At 38.7% G+C, this 23,792-nt stretch overlaps 2 protein-coding genes across 2 annotated transcripts in view; both read left to right on the top strand.

Moving 5' to 3' along the window:
- Positions 1 to 23,792, top strand: part of LOC143875314 (BTB/POZ domain-containing protein) — a 44,418-nt gene that overhangs the window by 7,331 nt on the left and 13,295 nt on the right. The gene's annotated exons all lie outside the window — the stretch shown is intronic.
- LOC143845666 (uncharacterized) lies at positions 18,989 to 20,908 on the top strand. The gene is made up of 3 exons (XM_077354066.1): positions 18,989 to 19,012; positions 19,123 to 20,011; positions 20,102 to 20,908. Exons 1-3 carry the CDS (start codon positions 18,989 to 18,991, stop codon positions 20,317 to 20,319), a joined length of 1,131 nt encoding a protein of 376 aa, XP_077210181.1. The 3' UTR covers positions 20,320 to 20,908.

Raw genomic sequence — 23,792 nt, 5'->3', positions numbered from 1 at the left:
ATTGACTCAGGAGCCTCCAATCACATTACTGGTAACTCTTCTCAGCTTGCTTCTTTTCATTCCATTCTGACAGGAATTCAGACCATTACTCTTTCTGATGGGTCCACTTCCCCCATCACTGGTATTGGCACAATTTGTCCTTCACCTAATATTTCTTTATCATCTGTTTTATGTGTTCCAAAATCTCCTTTTAGCTTATTGTCTGTTAGCCAATTAACGAAAAATCTTCAGTGCTCCATCTCATTTTATCAATCATATTGTGTTTTTCAGGATCTTTCGACCGGAAAGACGATTAGATCGGGTCGTGAGGTGGATGGTCTCTACCGTCTTGACTGCAGTCGTTCTCCTACAGTCCTGCATACATCCGTCGATTCATTTCAGTGGCACTGCCGTCTTGGTCATCCGTCCCTTCAGCGCCTTCAGCAGACGTCTTATGTTTCATCTTCTATTTCTCCATTCCAGTGCGAGTTGTGTGAACTTGAGAAGCATCACCGGGTGTCCTTTCCTTCCCGAGTCCTCAGTCGTGTCGATAGTCCTTTTAGTTTAGTTCATTCTGATGTATGGGGGCCCTTTAGGGTCGCGTCCAATAATGGTTTTAGGTATTTCGTTGTTTTTATTGATGATTATTCACGTATGCATGGCTCTATTTCGTTGTTTTTATTGATGATTATTCCCAGGTCATCAGTGCTTTTCAGAAATTTCATGTTGAAAATAAATAACCAGTTTAATTGTAATGTACTGATAATGCTCGCGAATATTTCTCTTCTACACATGGTTTTGAGGATTATCCTACAGGTCATGGAATTATTCATCAATCTTCGTGTGCCTACACGTCGCAGCAAAATGGTGTTGCAAAAAGAAAATTGAGATACCTACTTGAAGTTACTCGCACGCTCTTGTTTCAAATGCGAGTCCCTAAATCTTTTTGGAGAGGGGCCGTGTTGACGTCATGTTTTCTTGCAAATCGTCTCCCATCTTCTGTCCTTCGTGGTTCATCTCATTTTCGTCCGTTGTATCCTCAACAAGAGCCGTTTCCTCTCCTCCCTCGCGTCTTTGGGTGTCTGTTTCGTTCACCTTCTTGGACCTAGTAGGGACAAACTTCATCCTCGGTCAGAGCGTTGTGTCTTTCTGGGTTATTCTACAACTCAGAAAGGTTATCGTTGCTATAGTCCTCGTTTACGACGATGGTTTGTCTCCGCCGACGTAACATTCTTTGAATCAGAACCTTTTTTTGGGCCTTCGACTCCTTCTGCTCCTAGTTCCATCCCGGATGAGGTACCCTTGTTTCTTCCTCCGCTTGCTGACCCTTTACAGGTACCACTCCAGCCTGTGCTACACTCAGAACCGGCACCTTCTTCTTCAGTTCCAGTGGTTCGCCCACCCGTTACAAAAGAATATTAGCGACGAGTGCAGAAGACGAGGCCTCCGCCTCCTTCTCATCATCCATCGTCTACTACAGTCGAGGTCCCACTCATGCCTACTGAGGTATCTTCTTTACCATCATCTGCCATTACTTCTGATTCTCCCATTGCTTCTCGTACTAGGTCTCATTCTACAGCCCATCCTATTTCTCATTTTGTTTCTTATGATAGACTAACGCCTTTTTTTCAGGCCTTTGTTTCTTCCTTGTCCTCTGTAGAGTTACCAAAATCATTACAGGAGGCTCTTGAACATCCTGGTTGGCGAGCTGCTATGGATTTGGAAATGGAGGCACTTCGATCCAACCAAACATGAGAACTTGTTTCTCTTCCAGCTGGGATTCGACCAGTTGGTTGTTGTTGGGTCTTCTCCATTAAGTATTTACCTGATGGAAAGGTTGAACGGTTGAAAGCTCGTTTGGTTGCTAAGGGGTACACTCAGACCTTTGGGGTTGACTATCATGAGACTTTCTCCCCTGTAGCCAAGATTCCTTCAGTTCGTGTCATCTTATCCATGGCAGCTAATCATGGTTGGCCTCTGCATCAACTTGATGTGAAGAATGCCTTTCTGCATGACGATCTACAGGAGGAGGTTTACATGGAGCAGCCTCCAGGGTATGCTGCTCAGGGGGAGATGTCCTCTGTTTGTCGCCTTAAGAAATCCTTATATGGCTTGAAACAGTCTCCAAGAGCATGGTTTGGTCGATTTAGTGAGGCCGTTATTCGCTTTGGTCTTAGACATGGTTTTAAATTTCGACCGAAATCCGAAATTTCGGACCTAAATTTCGGACCGAAATTTTGGATTTCGATGGGGACCGAAACCAGAATTTACCGAAATTTCATTTTTCGCCATTTACCGAATTTCGGTAATTTCAGTCCGAAATTTCGATAATGCCATTATTTATTAAAAAAAAAGTGTTACAAAATTTCGGTCCGGAATTTCGAACCAAATTACCAAATTTCGGACCAAATTTCGAACCGAAATTTCGGGTTTCGGTGGGGTCCGAAACGGTTACCGAAACTGAAATTTTAAACGGTGGTCTTAGACAGTGTGTAGTAGACCATTTAGTATTCAGTCATAAATCCTCTACAGGGTGCATCCTTCTTATTGTGTATGTTGATGACATCATTATTACAGGAAACAACGCAGGAGGAATTCAAAGGTTGAAGAGTTTCTGACAGACAGAGTTTGCTATAAAGGATTTTGGTCGACTTAGATACTTTCTAGGGATAGAGGAGGCCTATTCTTCTCAAGGAGTATCTCTATCACAGAGAAAGTATGTGTTAGACCTACTGGAAGAAACATGAAATGTTGGAGTAAAGCCTATATCTGTGCCTATGGATCCTAGTGTGAAGCTTATTCCAGAGGAAGGAAATCTGTTGGAAGACCCTGGCTGATATAGACGACTAGTTGGTAAGCTCATATATCTTACAGTTACTCGCCCAGATATCTCCTATGCAGTTGGAGTAGTCAGTCAGTTCATGAGTGCTCCTCGTACTTCTCACTGGGCGGCAGTAGTTCAGATTCTCCGTTATTTGAAAGGAGCACCAGGGAAATGACTATAATTCAAGAAAAATGGACATGTCAGAATAGAAGGCTATTGTGATGCAGATTGGGCAGGATCTCTAGCAGATAGGAGATCAACCACTAGCTACTGTAGATTTGTTGGGGGCAATCTGGTGTCTTGGAAAAGTAAAAAGCAAGAAGTTGTTTCGAAGTCAAGTGCTGAGGCAGAATATCGAGCTATGTCCTATACTAGTGGGGAGCTCCTTTGGTTACGTTTCCTCATGGCGGAGATTGGTTTTCCCTGTTCTTCAGCTCAGCTTTATTGTGATAATAAAGCTGTAATTCACATTGCCACCAATCCTGTTTTCCATGAGAGAACCAAGCATATAGAGGTGGATTGCCACTTTATTCGTCAGAAAATTCATAAAGGAGAGATACAGATTTCTTTTACTCGATCTGTGGACCAGTTAGCTGACATATTTACGAAACCCTTGCCTAAGTCAAAGTTGAATGATATTTGTAGGAAGCTAGGAATGTACAATATCTACATTCCAGCTTGAGGGGGAGTGTTGGATATAGTTGGATATATGTAATAAGCCTGAGGGCATAGATGTAATTATGCTTCTCCATTATTAATAAATATATTAGTGAGGGGGAGATCATCTCTCTAACTCACTTTCTCTTCTCTAATTCTTTCTCTGAACAATGTGGTTTGGCCAAGCCTACATCCAAGACCGTACACACCGAGAGATGACCCGAGAAAATTCTCAAGGGAAAACCGAAGAAGATACCTCGAGAGGAACCTGAGAAGAAACCCTAAGAAGAAATCCTCTTTCTCCTCCTTCTCTCTCTTTCTTTCCTCCCTTTGTCTATTTCTCTCTTCCCCTTTGCAGCCACCACACAAAGGTCTCCCCCACTCCAAGGTAGGAACCGAGAGCTTGCTTTTATACATACGGTTTTACAAAACCTAAAACTACTTGTTTCCAATTTTGCCTCCCACTGACCATGGGAAATAAGGCAACTTTCCCAACTAAACTCAACTCAACTAAGCCTTTGTCCCAAACTAGTTGGGGTCGGCTAATGAATCCTTTAGAAAATTTTCATGAAGAAGGTGAAAGGATCTACTCGGCTCAATTGCTCAAATTGTCTAAGTCTAATCCTGACACTAGTTGGGCTCGTCTACATGGATAATTTTCTTCCATTCTCTCCTATCCAGGGTCAACTTTCCCAACAATATGTTTAGAAATTAGGTTAAACACTTCAACTAGGAAGTGGAGTTTTAGTGGGAAAAGGGATTGAGGGATATAAATCTTCCTACGTGCAAAGGCTGTTGCATGATTTTACACTTGATTTTTTTAAATCAAAGAAAATTTTCTTTTTTCTTCTTTAGAGAAGGTGGTAGTTTTATTGTTCATGGATTAGTAGAACATACCTTCGTGGATTCGAAAGTCAATTCCATCGGAGGTCGACGGTGATTAACCCCTGACATGTTCTTCACGCTTCCGGCTACGCCACTTATAATTATTTTAGTTTCCCTTACATCCGTTGTAAGCTAGATGAACTTGTCTTTTCTTTATATATTGTGAATAAGTGAGGCCCTAATGGGGCCTTACTTTTTTTCACCGCTCCAAAAATTCCAAGGAACTCTTTTATAAAAATGACATCGTATTAGAATTTAGAACAAACTTCACAACCCTGACTTTACCAAAACCTAGATCCAGGAATTTCATCTTTTCTTCTCCTTCTATTGAATTTGATTGGTGAAAGAAAAGGAGGTGGCCACAGTTTTTTAGCATATGGACTTTGGATTGAGGCAGGCCCATTTTTTTTATCAAATGGCTGACGTCAGCAGCTGTGTTGCTGGCATCACCATTCCCGATAGTTAGCACCTCCTAGAAGCTCTCATTTTCTTGTATTTATGGTCATTTTGTTGAGATCAATCAATGAACATCTATTTGTTTTTTTTCTTTTCTTTTTTGTGTTTTACTTCTAAAAGCATAAAAATAGAAAAAATAAAATCCAGCTCTAGTTTCATGTTTGGGGTGAAATCTTGGAGTTTGTCTTGGTCTTTCGAGGGAATAGGATTTGTCATCCCTTCACTAGAGATCCATCAAACTGCATCTCTCATGACACAGATGAACAGTGTTGTTGAAAAAAGATTTTTTTTCCTGATCTTGGTCCACCCTGTAGATTTGACAATGGACTAATTTGCCATGGTTGGCGATTCATCATCTAGAAAATCCATAGCAATATCATGAAGAGAGAATGATGGGTCTCAGCCAGCTAGAGAACCCTAACTTGATTGTGTTATGTAAAGCTTTGTTTGGTTGTAAAAAGGGCTCGGCAGCCGTCGGAATTTTGCTTGGATTTGGCATGCGATTCCACGTTTGGTTGCCAAAATAGCATTGGACTGCCTTTGATTCCCTTGGATGTCTCCCATGTAATAATTGCATGTCTCTTTCTTGTCCCCTTATTTCAAAAGCAAAGAATTATGGTTGGATTTTCTAGGGACTGATGCTCTCTCTTTCTTTTTCTTCCCTCTCTCCCTCTTCTCTCCCTATATTGGTAATGACACCCCTACTTATTCTCCTACTCTCCAAGTATATGCCGCGCAACCAAACACTACTACACAATTCTCCGAGGTAATTCTGGGCAAATCAAAATGCTTGTCTCCTTCCTTTGACTTCCTATTCCACTACTCTCCGAGCCACCCCCATGCAACCAAACTTAGCATAAAAGTGTTTATAGCGGTAAATAAAAGCTAGGATATATCAAGGAATTGTTAGATAATGATCCTTGTCCTGTTGAATGGTAGTCCAACAATTTGCGTGTGATGTCATTGGTACTGAACTCATTGAACCTGAAATGAGTTGTAGTCTTTAACACTAATCATGAGCTCTATTCCAAGCGGACTCATATAACGAGAATATATCAGCTCCATTAAGAGGCTTTCCACTTTTGTCACAGTAATAAACCTCTAATCTTTCGTTCTCTTGAAAAAACAAAACTGGAGCACCAAAATGTTTTTTCCTCAATCCCTTCCTCTTCCTCGTCCGCCACTGGGCAAAAAAGGAAGCGGTCAATGGACTTGCTAGAAATGGAGTAGGCTCTCAGTAAAATGAGGGCCATGGCCTATAACGAAGAAATGGCCTCTAGGGTCTCGCCAACGCCTAAAGAGGTTATTAAGGATTTCCTTAAGAGCCAGTGGAAGCTCTTCAAGTAGGAAGCAAACCCAGAGAGCGGAAGCTTTCTTCAGCGTAACCGGGACCTATAATCTCAAAGATACCCACACGCCAATGCATAAACATCCTAAGGGTAATCCCTGAACAAGTGAACTAGTGTCCCAAGATAACATGATATGATCCCAAGAAAGCTAAAGCTTTAACAAGACTGAACTAGTCTCTATAGAAGATGAGATACTACACTAGAGGACAGACTCCTATCTAAAGGGTAAACTCCTAAATTATAACCCCAAGTAGGGGTGCTAATAAGACAAGGCATGTCTCCTAAAGAAGAGAAAGCAAATAGGGCTAATGAGGCAAAGTCTGTCTCCAATGAAGAGAAAACAAATAGGGCTAATGAGACAAAGCCTGTCTCCAATGAAGAGAAAGCAAATACCACTAATGAGACAATATATATCTCTTATGGAGGGCTCCAAGTAACCTTATCATTGCCCTTGCAATGATAAATAGGGTTAACTATCTAAAAAACTAAGTTAGCCTTTCAGTAATGGAGGTGAGCTCCATAGATGGGGCTAGGCAAGCCTCCTAGGGGTGACTTTACTAATGAGACCAAGATGGTCTTCTAAAGGAATGACTTCTACTGAGACATAGCTTGTCTCCTAAAAGGGGAGGCTCCGGATAACTCCATCATAGCCCTTTGCTATGATAGACACTAATGTTAAGGGTATCTAAAAGACTAGACAAGTCTACTAAAGGAAAGAGGGGAACACTACTAGGACTTGGGCAAGTCCCCTAAATGATGGGCTCTAGATGACTCTTTCATTGCCCTTTTGCAATGATACGTAAAAAAGAACTAATTGAACAACCTATCAACTCAAGCTTCACTACACACTAAGACCTATGAAAATCCTTGAACTATAAACAGAAATACTAATTACCAAAGTTATTTTGGGCAATCACTTAAGCTCATGTCCTAAAAAAAATCTTAACCTTGAATATTACTTCTAAAGCTTAGAACCTAACAGAATATAAGACAGGTATAAACATAATAAACCAAACTATGATTTTATAGAAGCATTTATTTTACTCAACAGAAACTTTAAGCTTCAATACGAGGGAATTAAAGTTAATCTATTGTCATTAAGATTTTCCTGTTGAAGAACATATCATGGGAATTATTCTTTTTTTTTGAAATGGCATCATGGGAATTATTCTTGAAATAATAATTGAAAAAAAACTACGAAGGAAACAACTGAACTGAAGATATAATTGAAAACATACATTTGTCAGGATATGGATATATTAATTGTTTAAAAGAGGAAATAGTTCCATATATACTTCTACACAAAGGTTATAGTACACTTAAAGGAAAAACTGGACACATACAAAAAGCATGTGCCTAGATTAATAACTAGTGTCATACCACTAAAACAAAATCAGCAAAACAAGGGAATAACGTCAACAAATCTGTATCTGCTACAAAAGAATGATTTAATTTAATATTTTTTGGACATTCATACTGAAATTATTTGCAAGACATTACTATTCATTATGGCCATCACAATATAGACTAACTAATGTGACTAATAAACAATAATGCAGCTCTCTTTTTCTTTTCTTTTTTAATTCAAGCATATATGATAAGACCCTATAGAACTAAGCACACAATTATGAATAAAGTGAACAATTTAGCTTTCAAGTAATTTGTGGCAATATTTATTCCAAAAGAAATTAAACTGGACCATAAACTTGTTTCCACTAAAAACATGATAATAAATATCAAGCATCAACATTATAAAGTAACAGATATCACTATACCAATAGTTTAGATCTGTTTATATGCAAAGTGCCAATATTACAAATCAAAGTTATAATTTTTAACAACTCCATAATCAAATAAATTCTAAAAAATTACTTGATATCAGGAAACCTTAAATTTGCAAATTCTACTCAAAACACCTACAAAACACAATTCCTTTTTTTAATAAATTAAATAAAAGAGTGTCTATTCGAAAACATTTATGGTGTAAAAACAGTTAATTTTTGAGGTATTTTAATGGGGCGAAGGTTTCTCAAATCTGCTTGAGCAAGAGATAGTATCTATTATAAAAAGATCACTATGAAAATACAAGAGTATAGGCATCAGCCCTGAATATCACATCCATGTTACTTTTCTAGCTCCTCTTGTCTTCTAATATTTAAGAAGTCATGCTAATATAACTATAACTCTCATGGCAGACACTCACAAACCAGTTTAAAAAAAATCTGCTTTGGTTTTATTGGTCACAGATTGATGGCATTAAATTCAGCATGTGTATATTGCTCAAAAATCAACGACATGAAAAGTCTCATAAACAATTTTACTCATAAATTGAGAGTTTGATTTAACAACTTCTTACAGATTCTCGAAAAAAAAAGTTCCCTTTTATAAAGAGAAGGCTAAAAATTTCTTTTTGCTAAAAGTTTTATAATTTTTTCAGAAACAATAGAAATCCATCTTGAATTCCAATTGATCAAGACCAAGGTTCTTATAGAAATAAAATTCCAAGATACATTTCAAGTGAAGATGATCTCAACGAGAGAAATAGACTAATTTCATGCCCTTATTAAAAATATGTGCAACCAGTCATAACTAAGCAGAGCATATATAGATATAAAAAACAGAGCCCAACACCTTAAATCCAAAATATAAAATGAGATGAAAGTTTCTATTCTTAAAATCAACTATCTAGGGAACCAGAAAGAAAACTTGAGACAACTTTGTGCAAATACTTAATGATGTCTAAACCAAAAAAAAATAAAATATATCCTGCTATAAGGAAACAAAACAATAGTCTAACTTTACATATGTTTTACTATATTTCACATTATGAAAATCAGGATGTCATGATCCATAAGAGTCACAAATACGAATATAACTTCAACCAGAATTAAACTCTTCCTCAATATATCACTCAGATACACACAATCTAAAATCATAGTAAAATCAAATTAAAGAAAGCCAAGCTCTACTAGAATACCCTTCGAATATAGACTTTCAGAATAAAAACTTGAATCTGAACTTAAAAAAAAGAAGCTATTCATAAAGAATCATGCCTTTTGCAATTAGTGACTCTTTGTCAACAGAAGAGAATTGTCATAAAAAAAAAACAAATGGATAAATAACCTTCGATCAGGGGCAAGTGATTATTTCAGAAAAGAAACTAACAATTTTCAGACATATATCATTGGGCTAGAGCTTAAAGAAGCTTTTCTGATAAGAACTATATATTATATTTTTTAGAAGTTAAAGAAATTCATTGACTTTAAGCTGAAATCATAAAAAAATAAAGATTTTTCCATCACATGCTACAATTTAGAGGCAAATGATTGCAACTTTCACAACTTTACCACAGTTGTAATTTTAACAAAACAAATTTTAATTTCTACAACAACATTATTATTCCCTTTTTTTAAAAACGAAACTACAATTTTAGAGTATGATTTCAAACCACACAAGGCGACACATTTATCTCACTCCAATACAATGAACAACATTACTATGAACTCATAAAGTGGGCATGGCATAAATTGGCAATCTGATAGTCTAACACTCACAAATAGCATAGTTATGAGAGCACAAATAGCATGATCATGAGACCTCGACCACACAGCAACAGCCATGGTAAACAGTAGCAAAGAAAAAGTAAAAGAAAATCTTAAGGAAACTGACTGAAGAATATAATGGCACTGGTATCATTTCTCAAAGTAAAGGGATTGCATTTGTTTAGAACTAACTACTTAAAGCATTTAAAACATTAAAAGGATTATGATCAACAGTACATGACTGAACAAATCAACTAAAGGAAAAAAAAAATTGATTCAGAGTATCCTTTTATGAATACATGGCAGTGTGTACGTCTTATCCTAAAATGAACCCATTTAAACTATAATGTTTGTACCCTTTGTAAAACACTCTTGTTAAAAAAAAAATTACGAGAATGGTACATGACTGAACAAATCAACTAAAGGAAAAGAAAAATTGATTCCGAGTAACTTTTATGAATACATGGCAGTGTGTACATCTTATCCTAAAATGAACCCATTTAAACTATAATGTTTGTACCCTTTGTAAAACACTCTTGTTAAAAAAAAAATTACGAGAATGCATCCCATAAAGATTTCTATACTGAAGCTATTTATTTTGACTCATACTCCAAGATTCAACACATTTACCTTCAAAAGAAAAATTTTAAATGGCAATCTGAACTAATCTCATGCGTACAATAAAAAGGAATCAGCTCAAAGGTAAGTCATTATTCATATGCTTCATATATAACTGTCAACAAGAATCCAAAATTAACAAGTGAATGATTTATGTACCTCAAATAAACTAAACAAATACAAGCACTTGTGTATTTTTGAACTAAATAACTACACATAAAGTCTTTCATTATATATTGTATGAAAATATTATCTAATCACGCCACTCACAATAAAACAGATATATTTCTATATGAAACTTTGCATTTTTCCTTTTAAAAAAAAAAAAACTCTACGATCTTCTATTTGATTCCAACAAAAACACATCAGTGATAAAGATAATATCCAGATTCTAGTAATAACCATCGAAGATGTCAAAATTCACCGGAATCAGATGATTTTATAAGAATCTAAAAAAAACAGACATGAAATCGAATAATCTACAGAACTATATTAAACAACAAATAAAAAATCTCATCAGAAACAAAATCATAGATCAAATATATAAAAAAAAAATGTACAACTGGCTTATAGGTTATTATAAATAAATCTCTTGATTATTTAAGGGCATTGATAAAAGAAAAAGAAAAAAAATAAAATTAGAAGAATCATGAAATAGAGATACATAGAAACATATTTTTAGCTCACAAATGAGTAGATCTCATGATCTTTTAAGGGAATTGATGAACAAAACAAAAAATAGCAGAGATCATGTAATAAGGACCATGAAAACACACCACATATACTCATGAATTGATGAATCTCATAATAAACTAAAAGAATTGAGATTCATCGTGCTAAGTGAGGTGAGTTTTGAAACTCTGAGTTGCGAGGAAAATAGTCTCGTTTAAGAGGATTGCAACCCGTTTTATAAGCGTGCTATGGCGCGTTTTGAAACTCTGAGTTGCGAGGAAAATAGTCTCGTTTCAGAGGATTGCAACCCGTTTTATCATCGTGCTAAGTGAGGTGAGTCGGGTGAAAGGAAAGTTCATGATCGGACGGGTCCTAATTAGCCCTATCATGATATTGGTATGTGCTTAAAGCGCGTGGGTTTTGGTCATATAGCGACAGAGTGCCCAAACAGAAGGCGCATGAATTTGGTTGAAGAATTTGACGAGTTGGTCGAATTGAAGGTTCTAGATGAACAACCATATTTTGACCACTACAATGATGTTGAGGGACATTTTGGTCGAAGAATTTGATGAGTTGGTCGAATCGAAGGTTCCAAATGAACAACCACATTTTGACGACTGCGATGATGATGGGGGTGACGAGATTGACTTGGATTCAGATGTTTGTTCGCACCTGGGGAATATGTGGTCTTCGACACCGATCAATCTATCCGTCTTGCAGGTATTCTCCCCCGATATGGAGCAGCTTGGTTGATTTGGGACAATCATGGCGAGGAGTTAGTTTTCGGCGTGCTACGAATATTGCTAAAGTTGAAGAAAAGATTTGGAATCCCATCACTGATAGTGGGAGTTGCGAGAATGTGGTGGCACGAGAGGTGGTTGACAAACTCAACTCCAATGCCGAGAGGAGGCCTACGACTTACAAGCTTCCATGGTTCAAGAAGGGGAATGAGATACTTGTTAACCAATGTTGTTTAGTTTCTTTTTCTATCAACAAAAAATTTTAAGATACTCAATGGTGTGATTTGGTGCCGATGAGAGAATTTTCTGATGCTCTCCATGAACTAGATGTTCAACATCATATAAACTTTGTTCTGAACTCAAGTTTACCGAGTAAGGCACCCTCTCGAAGGAATCCTAGTGAGCATAAAGAATGTCATAAGCAAGTTGTTGAACTTATTGATAAGGGATTGGTTCAAAAAAGCAGTAAAAAATACAAAACAATTGGCTGGTATGCATAGGAAGCATGTGAAGTTCAAAGATGGAGACCTTGTTTGGGTCATACGGAAGGAGCGGTTTTCGAGGGGTAAAAGTGACAAGTTGCAAGAACGAGCTGATGGACTGTTTCATGTACTCAAGTGTATTGGTGAGAATGCTACAATGATTGATCAACCTGACGACATGGGAGATTCTGTAACTTCTTACGTGCTGATTTGGAGGCATATTATGGAGATGATGGTGATAATCATTCGATCTTGAGGGCGATTCCTTTCCAACCATGCAGCCGAGGAGTTTGATGTAATGCAGCCGCATCCTTTGGTACTTGAAGCCGAAAAGCCAGCCCAAGGAAAAATTAGGAGACCATGATTTTTTCCCTAGTGGTTATCCATATCTTAAGAGCAAATTAGTTATGATAATCTAATAGATATTTAGAAGTTTTATCTTTATTATTTCATATATATTAGAGTCCTTAGTGGTTAAGACTTAAGAGTGCTTAATGTAAATGGTTTCTTTTATCTTTTAAGGAGAGTTGGACGTGTGAATTGAGAATTAGGTTTTTTTTTTTAATGCAAGCAAACTTTTTTTTAGTTTTCTTCTCTTCTTTGTGTTGTGGTTTGGAAAAAAAAAACGTAGACTTGAAGTTGGATGAATGATTTTGGGTTTTAGGTTTGCAATCTTCTTTCTTCCGCTGCACTCATTTATCTAGTATACTATGTAAGTGTCTTAGCTTCTTGATTATTTGTTTGTGCATGATCCGATCGTGCACAAACAAATGGAAAATTAGAAATAGAAAAACCACAAGATGCACAGATCGAGATTTTACGTGGTTCGGCCAAGATGCCTACATCTGCGGGCGAGAACACGATCTTCACTATGAGAAAGAAAAATACAAGGATTAGAATGGATTATATCCCCAAACCCATGGTACAAAATATCCCCAAACCCACAAACCGCAACCTTTACCCCTTCTTTTCAACCAAGACCGTACACAAGTGTGAACATCTGCTCCCATGAGGGGTGCTAACATCCGTCTGGCTCTCATCACTCTTCATTTTTGTTGGTGGGAAAGTTTCGAGTGATCCTTCCATTAGTGGAAACTAACATATGGATCACCTTATTTTCTCCTAAAAAATTAGAAGGGTAAGCCCTAATTTTGTGGGGATTTGATGAGATTCGCCATCTAGGATGTAACGACCCGGAACAACCGAGTCGCTACGAGCAAAAGAACCTGCTAAAAGCCATCATATTTCTTTTAAAAAAATAAAGGAAAGGATTTGGAAACAAATCCTAATCACTAGTATTTCCATTCATGTGTCTTATTCCAAAATTAAAATTCCACAACCATACATAAATGTCTTCCATAAGTATGGTGTCCATAAACATAAAGCAAAGAAATGAAACTAAGACATGACGACATGGCTCGTCATCAACATATAATTCTGCCTCCTTCCTAGCGCACTCCAAATTTAGATCTCCCCATCTGCATTGGTTTCGTCGTCCACTGTCGCGAAACCTGAGGTATAAACAATATTAGATACAAAGATATAGCAGGGTCAAGTGTTATGGATCAATGAAAGAGTTAGAATCAGCAACACAGTTTACTAAGAAGTGTAACAATATGAAATAGACATGAAAAGAACTCGTTAGGATAAATAGAACAATAGAAACAAGAGTAAGTCATGAATTGTCATGAATAGTGTGCAAGGTGACATGAAGTGCCATGGTGTACAATATGGAAATAAGTGGAACAGTTAGTGTAACAACACAGTGTATAATATGTATGCAATGTGGGACGGCTACGCAAGGTACTCCAGCTTCCCATAACATGTTACCTTTGCCTGCAAGGACACCCCTCCCCCCGTCCACAGGTAGTGGCCGTGAGGTCTTGTTACAGCAAATCCTACCGCCTTAGGGACTCTTGGTTCTAGAGGATACCACATCGACAGGGGGTTGCGCTCACTCCCTTGTCGTCTTGGGATTTAAATATCCTGAAATTTGTTAAATAACCTCCCAACCATCCATCCCACTAATCATGCTTGTGTAATAATTCTTACTATTCCGAAGGATAATAGCATAGCAACCATTCCCTTTTCAAGTAAGAGTCCCAGTATAATGAGAAGAAGGTCACATTACTTTTTCTTTTAATAGAACTATCAGATTTCCATTTATGATGTGCTTTAGGCATAATAAGTGAATGAAGTGCAATATTCCATCAGATTAAGTATTAATCATTGCATCATTACAAGAAAACTACATTACATGCATCTACCCTTTTTATTGAAAGAAATGCAAGGTTTTAGTCTAGCTGTCACCTGCCTTTTAGCTCGTGAGTCGGAAGAATCTGAAATGGCCTCTAAGTGGTAGTGAAATGCGATATTCTTGAATCAATTAGTGAATATAAAAATGTTGATTGTGCTTAGGTTTTATGTTTTCACAACCCCACCCCCGCCACCCCCCCCCCCCCCCCCAAAAAAAAAAAAAACGACTCCCAAATTTGTCCTGTTTTTGGGACTCGAACCACACGCTCTCTAACACTGCACTGCTGTCCTGTTTTGGGACCAAAGATACAATTAGTTTGAGCCACAAATCTGGTTTGTTTTGGGACCAAAAAACACATATCAATAGGGTACAAATCTGGTCCTTTTTGGGACCCAAAATACTTGCACATATAGTTTATAAATCTGGTCCGATTTGGACCCGAAAAATGCTTGTACATATAGTATATAAATCTGGTCCGATTTGGACCCAATAATACTTATACATACAGTTTATAAATCTGGTCCGATTTGGACACAAAAGTACTTGCACATACAGTATATAAATCTGGTCCGATTTGGACCCAAAAATACTTGCACATACAGTTTATAAATCTGGTTCGATTTGGACCGAAAAAATACTTGTACATATAGTATATAATTCTGGTTCGATTTGGACCCAAAAATACTTGTACACAAGTATATAAATCTGGTTCGATTGGGACCCAAAAATACTTATACATACATGTTAAATCTACATTGAAGTATTGAGAGTGGAGAAGAAAGGAGAGAAAAGATGGAGAGGAGAATGTGTGTATGAGAGTTAAGCTTTCTCTCACCCACACAATATATATATATATATATATATATATATAGCAGAAGAGAAAAGAAGAGAATTTTTTGAATTTTTTGAAAATTCTATGAGAATTACACATCACTTGTTTTGACTTTTTTTAACAAATGCACCCATTCAACCCACATATTTTCAATCCTACCCCATCCTTTATGCTTTTTAACAAAGGCACCCATTAAAGCCACATAATTTCAATCTTACCCCCTTCCTTTATGGTTTTTTAATAAAAAATCTATAGCGTGATCTTAACCATCCGATTTAAGAGGAATTATGGAAACCTCTACAGATTGGAGGGCTAGGATCAGCCTATGGAAATGATTTTTGGGGCACAACCTATTTATGTTGTGTTCCATCACATGGACGGTTTGGATCAACCTATGACGTGGTCCGTACAGTACTTTGTCGGCCCGTGCATCGCACGGGGATTTTTACTAGTATATATATATATATATATGCGTGTGATACAGAGAAAGACATAAATACCCCCAAAGAGAGGTGCACACACATACAACCATACTCAACACTCTCCCTTATATTATAACTCATACGAGAATTACAGAGGTTAGGGACCAAAAGTTCCTTTCTATTTACAATGTCTGGGATCCAAGGGATCACCACTCGGCCATAATAAAAGCCAAAAATCCTTAACACTTTAGCATCATCCCATCCATCAACTACATTCTTCGAAAACTATCACCATCTAAACAAAATGCCTCTATACCAACACTCCTGAAAAACCTTTCAAAATCCTGATATATACCTGTCAAAACCTGTACAACCTTCTATTAAAGATCTGGGGAAAACTTCTCTTATGTTGTGCATTTCTGTAAATCCGACAGAAGCTGACCAATCTCAGATGCGAAGACCTTCTCATCGAGACTGATAGCCGAGAGCTCCTCATCATTTGGTTCATTTTCTTCAGATGCCCTTTTCCGATTGATCATAGCCTCCAACTTCTGAATCCCCGACGCTTTATCTTCTTCCCACTGTAGAAGCCTCAGATTTTTTTCATCTGCCAACACCTTAGTAAAGAAGGGGTGCTTATGCATGGTTGAATGAGTTTCTTTAATGTTTCGCGACCTAGTTACACTAAAAAAATACTTATGGCCTTCTATTAGCCGCCTCTTTGAAAACCTTCCATTGTCTCTTCAAGAAGTCCATAATGACATCTCTCGGTGCTGGCAATACTTTGGAAGCTAACTCTTCATTGTAGACCATAGCTTTTATCCTGCTTAACGTTTCCTCCATCTCGATTAAACCCAAGATTTTAAATGTTGGTTTCGGTGTCGGTTTCGGCCACAACGGAAACCAAAATATTTCGGTTTCGGTGGAAATTTCGGCCGAAATCATGTAAAAATTTGACAAAAATTTCGGTTTCCTTAAAATTTCCACCAAAAAGTACAAATATTCAGTGGAAATTTTGGCCATTTCGGTGGAAATCTTTACATTTCGGTGGAAATCTTTTACATTTCGGTAGAAATTTTTGTAAATAAGGGTGAAAAACGAAATTTCGGTTAAAATTTAGGCCAAATTTTGGTTAAAATTTCGGCTGAAATTTATGGGAAATCATGTAAAAATCCGATTCAATGTAATTTCGGTTTCGGTCCAAACCGAAACCGAAATATTTCGGCCGAAATTTAAAACTATGATTAATCCCACAGACCGTTTCCTCTTCCTACCCACCACCAGAGTACTGAGGAGGAGGGTCGACCAATGGATGTATCGTTTAAATTTTCCATTTGGTATTCTTGTGTGTTTTCTTTTCCTCCACTCTTGCTATTTGGAAGGAGAGCGAAGAGACAAGGAAGGTGGCTTTTGCTATTTTGGTGATACACCGCCTCAGGATGACCACTGACCAAGGACCAGGTGTCCAAACTCACACTCATTGTGGCGTACAAAGATCTCATCCTGCCATAAATGAGCATTAATGGCGCTGTAGTACTCATTGCCATCCATCCCAGCTCAAAGAGAACTTTTCAACTTCCCATGATATATTAAAACCCTAAAAATTGAATACTTTAATCAAAACTTTTAAAATGCCTAAGGTGCTTGTCCCAAAACCGGATATCTCAGTCACTCATTTCATTAAATAAGATGACCATTCCTCCATTTAGCAACATCTCTACAGTACCGATGCCAGAATTAATAAAAGCGAAATAGTTGTAAATACCGTTTCGTTTCTTCCGGAATGGACGAAACGAACCTGTTTCGTTCAAATTCCGGAATGAAATTGACAAAATTTCATTTCGTCCATTCCGGACGAAATTTTTTGAAATCCGGAATTTCGTCTGGAATGGACGAAATTCTCCATTCCGGCCGGAATCGTGCATAACGACTAGTTTGACTGGATTTTGCAGAATTTACGACAATGCCCCTGCAACGGCTCTTTTTGGTTTTTGACCATTTTAACCTCAAAATGTGACCGTTTATAGCTGTTGGGAAGGGTATTTTAGTCATTTTTAAATGAACAATCAATAAAAAACTCTATAAATAGCATTTTTCCTACCTTCTTCTCCTCCACCTTCACATAAGTGATTCTCCTTCTCTTCTCTACTTTCACTTACACTATCTATTCTACTAAATTTCCTACAAGTCTACCATCTTCTTCAACTCAATCCAAGTCTATTTTGGAGCAAAGGGAAGGCATACATTCAACTTACCACTACAAGAAGTCAAGAAGACAAGAACTATTTCCAAAGGCTTATTTCAAGTGAGTGAAGGCTAATTTTTTCTTCTTCTCTTCAACTCAAGTTCAACCTCAAGGTTCTCTTTATTTCTTTCCATTTCCTTTCTTTTATTTCTTATTTCATGTGTCCCCTTCTACTTCATTTTTTTGTAATTTGTTTCAATTTTATTTCTTCTAATTCATTTTTCCCCCTCTTCTACTTCATTTCAGAATGAGTGGGTCGGGCTCGGGACCTTCTGCTGGAGCATCTTCTATTGGTTCGGCACCCGCTAGATCGGATGACCCGGCATGGGCTTACGGTACATTGGTTCTGGGTCAAAGGAATAAAATAACTTGCATATTCTGTGGCAAAGTCATATCGGGTGGAGGTATAACCCGCTTGAAAGAACATTTAGCGGCTGTTCCTGGTGAAGTAACATCATGCAAAAAAGTGACTGAAGATGTAAAATATCGAATGAAGCAACTTTTAGATGCAAAGAGAAAAGAAAGGGCTAGGATGAGCCTATCCAGAGCAGAGGTTGGAGATTTTTATGGCACACCAGACGAAGAAGAAGAGCAGGATGAAGAAGACATTGGCACACAATTGCCTCAAGTCCCTCAACGAAGAGGTAAGGAAGTTCTTGTAGAACCGAGTGGTACAAAAAGGAAGAAGAAGAGAATCACAGGTGGGATCAGGAATTTCTTTGCACCACGAACAACCCCTGGAGCCCAGCCAAGCATTAAAAGTGCTTTGGCTACTAAAGAAACAATGGATAGAGCAGACATGGCGGTTGGCATGCTTTGCTACGATGCCAATCTCCCTTTCAACGTTGCCAATTCACCTTTCTGGCAACCTATGTTTGATGCTGTGAATGCCGTGGGTTCGGGTTATACGGCACCTACTTATCATGCTTTAAGGGGTCCCATTTTGAAGAATACAGTGGATGAGGTAAACAACTACTTGGAGGAGATTAAGATGTCATGGAGATACACTGGCTGTAGCATTATGGCAGATGGATGGACAGACACCAAACAACGTTTGATCAACTATTTGGTGTACTGTCCTAAAGGAGTCATATTCCTCAAATCCGTTAATGCATCTGGCATAGTGAAAAATGCCGATGAATTATACAATATCTTTCCAAAGATTGTCGGAGAGGTGAATCCGGAATATGTGGTGCAATTTGTAACTGACAGTGAGCCAATTTACAAAGCTGCTGGGAAAAGACTAGAAGCCGCGTTTGGTACATTCTTCTGGACTCCGTGCGCAGCTCATTGCTTAGATCTCATCTTGGAGCATCTGTGCAAACCGACTGTATTTCCTCACATAGCAACCACAATTGAGAGGGCTCGGACGATTACAAAGTTCATCTACAACCACAGAAGCCTCTTGAATTTGATGAGGAAGAAGTTCACAGGTGGGAAGGAGTTGTGCCGCCCTGCTGCAACCAGATTTGCTACAAATTTCATTAGCATACAAAGTCTGGTGTTGAATCGGAAAGCACTTCAGCAGATGTTTGTGTCTGATGAGTATAGTACTAGTATGTTTGTCCAACACCCACTGAGTGAAGGGGTAGTTAGTACTGTGTTGGATAAATCTTTTTGGGACCAATGCAAGTACATTCTAAACATCAGCGAGCCTTTAGTGAGAGTGCTGCGTTTGGTAGATCGGCAGGACAAACCGGCGATGGGTTACCTATATGAGGCCATGGATAAGGCCAAAGAGAACATCAAGGAGAGGTTGAAGAGAAAATCAGATTACAATCCCATCTGGAGGATCATCGACCAAAGATGGGATAGGCAACTCCACAGTCCCCTCCATGCAGCAAGATATTTTCTGAACCCTGCTCTCTTTTTCACTCCTACCTTCTCTAAGCACAGTGAAGTAACCAGAGGCTTGTTGGCATGCATCACTCGACTGGTACCTGATGAAGGTACAGAAGACCTCATCACCAATCAGATTGAGGATTATCGAGAGGCTAAGGGTATGTTTGGAATGAAGCTTGCAATCCGCAACCGAACGAAGTTGGGACCAGGTATATTTGAGTTGTTTGTTTAATTAAGTATAATTCATTTTAACTTTCAGTTTCTCAACAAATAATGCTTTACTATTTGTTACTTTACAGTTGCATGGTGGAATCAATTCGGAGGTGACGTGGAAGAATTACAGACCTTTGCGATCAGAATCCTCAGTCAGACCTGCAGTGCGACTGGGTGTGAAAAGAATTGTAGCACCTTCGAACACATTCACTCTGCAAAGAGAAATAGGTTGGAGCACCAGAGATTAGATTACTTGGTGTTTGTCCATTACAATCTTAAGTTTCGAGAAAGGTATACAACGTAATATAATGTTTTCAACTCTCACCTCATCACTTTAAGCTTTTAAGTTTAACCTTTGACATTAAACTTAATGTTTTTCTTTTCAGGGACTTGTTGAGGAAGTCATCTACCACTAGTGACCCTTTCACGCCGGAAGACATTGGGTGGGAAAATCTTGAAGCACCTACTGCTGTGGTTGGGGCCGGGGACGATGACGACGACTTTCTCATGCCTCTTGAAGAAGATGTCCCTACTGGTGGTCCAGGTGGTGATGACGGCGGCGACGACGACTACGACGAAGAAGACATTGAATATGATCATCCGGGTTATGATGACTAAGAGTTGTTGCTACTAGCTATTGTCTATGTTTCACTTTCATGTATATTTTTTTTTTATGTTTTTCTATGTATCAGACTATCAGTTGGACTTGTGCAAGACTTTATGTGCTTAAGTAATGAATATGCCTTTTGGGACACATATTTTGGACTATTTATTAGTTTTTCATCTTTTTCTATTGATTTTATATTTTTTTTTATTTTTCTCATATTTTTTAATATATTTTTTGTGTGAACGAAAAGTTTCGACCGAAATGCACCGAAATGACCGAAATCCCACCGAAATTCCGTTTCGGTGGCCAAAACGAAATGGCGACCGAAACGGTATTTACAACTTGCGAATATAACCTTCCTCGACGCTATCCCATTTTCCAAGGCTTGGGATACCCCAAATAATCTTCATCCGCAAGCGGCACATACCTTGGGTAGCTGGGAGACCCAACCATAACTCCCAATGTTATCCTTTTCACCCTTCAACCCTTCTGAAGTGAGCTTCTTGAGAACATCTGCTTTTTCCATGGGTAATTTTCCACAAGGGTACCCCCATGATGGCCAGACATTTCCGCTTCGGATATTTTCTTCCATGCAAAACCAGATTTCACCTTTCGAGATCTAGACTTTGACCTTAGAAATGCCCAAGGAAAAGATAGTCAAGAAGTCCCAGGCCTAGTGGCTCCCAGACCTTTCCTAGGCTTTGCAGATCTACCCTTCCGTGTCAAGGTATGTGTAAGACTGGCACGCCTAGCACACCTAGGAGATTGTTTAGGATGAGTACCCTTCAGCCTGAAGCCTTCTTTAGTGGGACCCGATAAAATGGGTAAAGGGCATTCTTGCCCAAGTTGATTACTTGGTAATCCCAAGGCACTGTCGAAAATCAGAGAAGTAGACAGAAAGGGGGAAGGAGCTTCACCCTGCAGATGTCCTGACACTTCAGCTAAGCAATGAAATTTCAAATTTGAATTCAACGAAGCGGGCCCCATAGGATGAACGGTCCTCCTGCCCTGATTTTCCGAAAGATGTAATGGCCTCATCACCGGCGCCGGCGGATGCCTTTCCAGATTCGGAATACAATTCCTCAAAGATCCATTCTCCGGGAGGGTAGTAGCCCCAAATAGTGGGATGGCACACAGTGAGAAATGTCGGAGCTCAGTGAGGTCCGGTGTTCTGGACTTCGACTCTGACTGTTTAACACTGACCCGAGATCCGAATCTGAACAAGGGATGGGGACAACTTCCACCATGGAGCAAGAATTTTAGTAGACACAAAGTTCGTACTTTGATGTGGGCCATACATGTAGTGGGATGCCATAGAAATTAACCCAGAGCACATCTGTGTCTTGAACAAATTCTCTGCTCCGGGTAGATAGAGAATACAGTTGACCAGCCCACACCTCATTTCCTTTAGCCAGCCTCGTCCTCCGATTCAAACATAAATAATACTTCATTCTTTGATAGGATACATGGGCAAGAAAGGGAAGGGATATCCCAAGTTTTTTTAGCCCATGACCAAAGTTCATTAAGGGTCCCAGACTTGTCCTTCCCAAGGTTTTAAATTTCGGTTTCTGGTCGAAATTTCCGCCGAAATCATGTAAAAATATGATTTTGATTTCGTTTTTTCTTTTAAATTTCGACCAAAATGTTTAAAATTTCGGTGTAAATTTCGGTGATTTTAGTGGAAATTTTGGCTATTTCGGTGAATATTTCATAAATTTTGGTAGGAATTATATCATTTCGATGGAAATTTTGTAAACAAGTCTAAAAACGAAATTTCAACCGAAATTTCGGTGACATTTCGGCGAAATTTCGGTGACATTTCGGCGAAATTTCTAGTGAAATTTCGCCGAAATCTTGTAAAGAAACGACTTCATGTAAATTTCGTTTCGGTTGCGGCCGAAACCGAAATATTTCGGCCGAAACGTTTCCAAAATTTAAAACCATCTCTTCCATATCAGGCAAGCTTTTAGGGTTTCCAATCTTGTTTCCACCTCCTTACCCGAAATAGTTAAGGACGGAATACCTCCCTCGACCGATGAAGAGATCATCCCAGAGTTAGGCCATCGGTCAACTTCCTTACTGGCGTTGGCCGATGAGGCTTCCGGGTTGATATGATTCACACCAGAAGAGGAAGTACCTTCCTTTCTATCCAAATGGCACCTCTGGCACCTGCTCCTCCTCCATCTGAACTTAAGGTAGTTGTAAGATAAGCAACGCCAGTCCTGAGGTCTTCAGTCCGATTCCTCCCTGTTTCTTCCTTCCCACAAACCCCTCCGAGGATGTGAGGTTATAACTCCAGTTGGGTGATCCCGATTGTTTTGCTTACACCATCGGCAATAACACCGTCATTTGAAATTACAATAAGAACAAGCTAAGCAAAACCAATCCCCCACCCGTCTCGCTATCGAAAAGTCCTTTCTGCAAGCTCGAAATCAAGGAAATCGCTCAATCTAGCCTTGCTCAATGGTTTTGTAAACATGTCCACTATTTGATCATTTGATCTTGTAAACACAATGTAAATATCCTCTTCTTGAATCCAATGACGAATAAAGTGACATTCCACCTTTATATTTTTTGTCCGCTCGTGAAGGACTGGATTCATGGCTATATGAATGGCGGACTTGTTGTCACAGTGGAGCGACGCAGGTGACGAGTAGGGTAACCCAATCTCTGGCATGAACGACCTCAACCAGATCAACTCGCAACCTGTATAGGCTATGACTCTGTACTCATTGTCTACACTTGACCTTGATACAACTTCCTGTTTCTTGCTTTCCATGACACTAGGTTACCTCCAATGAAAGTACAATAACCATTTGTAGACCTCCTGTCTGCAGGAGATCCTGCTAATTTTCATCTGAATATCCCTCAGTCCTCATGTAACTGTTTCGGAAGAGGAGTCCTTTCCCAGGAGCTTTCTTTAGATATTTCACTATTTGAATGACTACAAACCAATGAGATGTCCGTGTTGCACTCATATTCTGACTAACTACGCCAACTGCAAAGCGATATCCGGGCGTGTGACAGTGAGGTAAATCAACCTCTTAACTAAACGTCTGTATCTGCCTGGATCCTCTTGTAACTCCCCTGATCAGGTGAAAGCTTGACATTTTGGTCCATGGGAGTCTCAGCTGGCTTTGCTTCCAGAAGACCAGTCTCTTCCAATATAT

The sequence above is a fragment of the Tasmannia lanceolata genome, unplaced genomic scaffold (genome assembly GCF_043159265.1).
Source record: "Tasmannia lanceolata isolate RefF3 unplaced genomic scaffold, GAP_Taslan_0.1 ptg000002l, whole genome shotgun sequence".
NCBI classification, from domain to species: domain Eukaryota; kingdom Viridiplantae; phylum Streptophyta; class Magnoliopsida; order Canellales; family Winteraceae; genus Tasmannia; species Tasmannia lanceolata.
The sequence above is the reverse complement of the archived record's forward strand: the minus strand, read 5'-3'. Positions and strand labels throughout refer to the sequence as shown.

Bases quoted from the DNA above. Each gene is read 5' to 3' on its own strand.
- LOC143845666 (XM_077354066.1), top strand. From the start codon at position 18,989: ATGGATGGACAGACACCAAACAAC. The intron at 19,013-19,122 runs GTTTGATCAACT...ATCTTTCCAAAG, and splicing joins ATGGACAGACACCAAACAAC to ATTGTCGGAGAGGTGAATCC. The intron at 20,012-20,101 runs GTATATTTGAGT...GTTACTTTACAG, and splicing joins CCGAACGAAGTTGGGACCAG to TTGCATGGTGGAATCAATTC.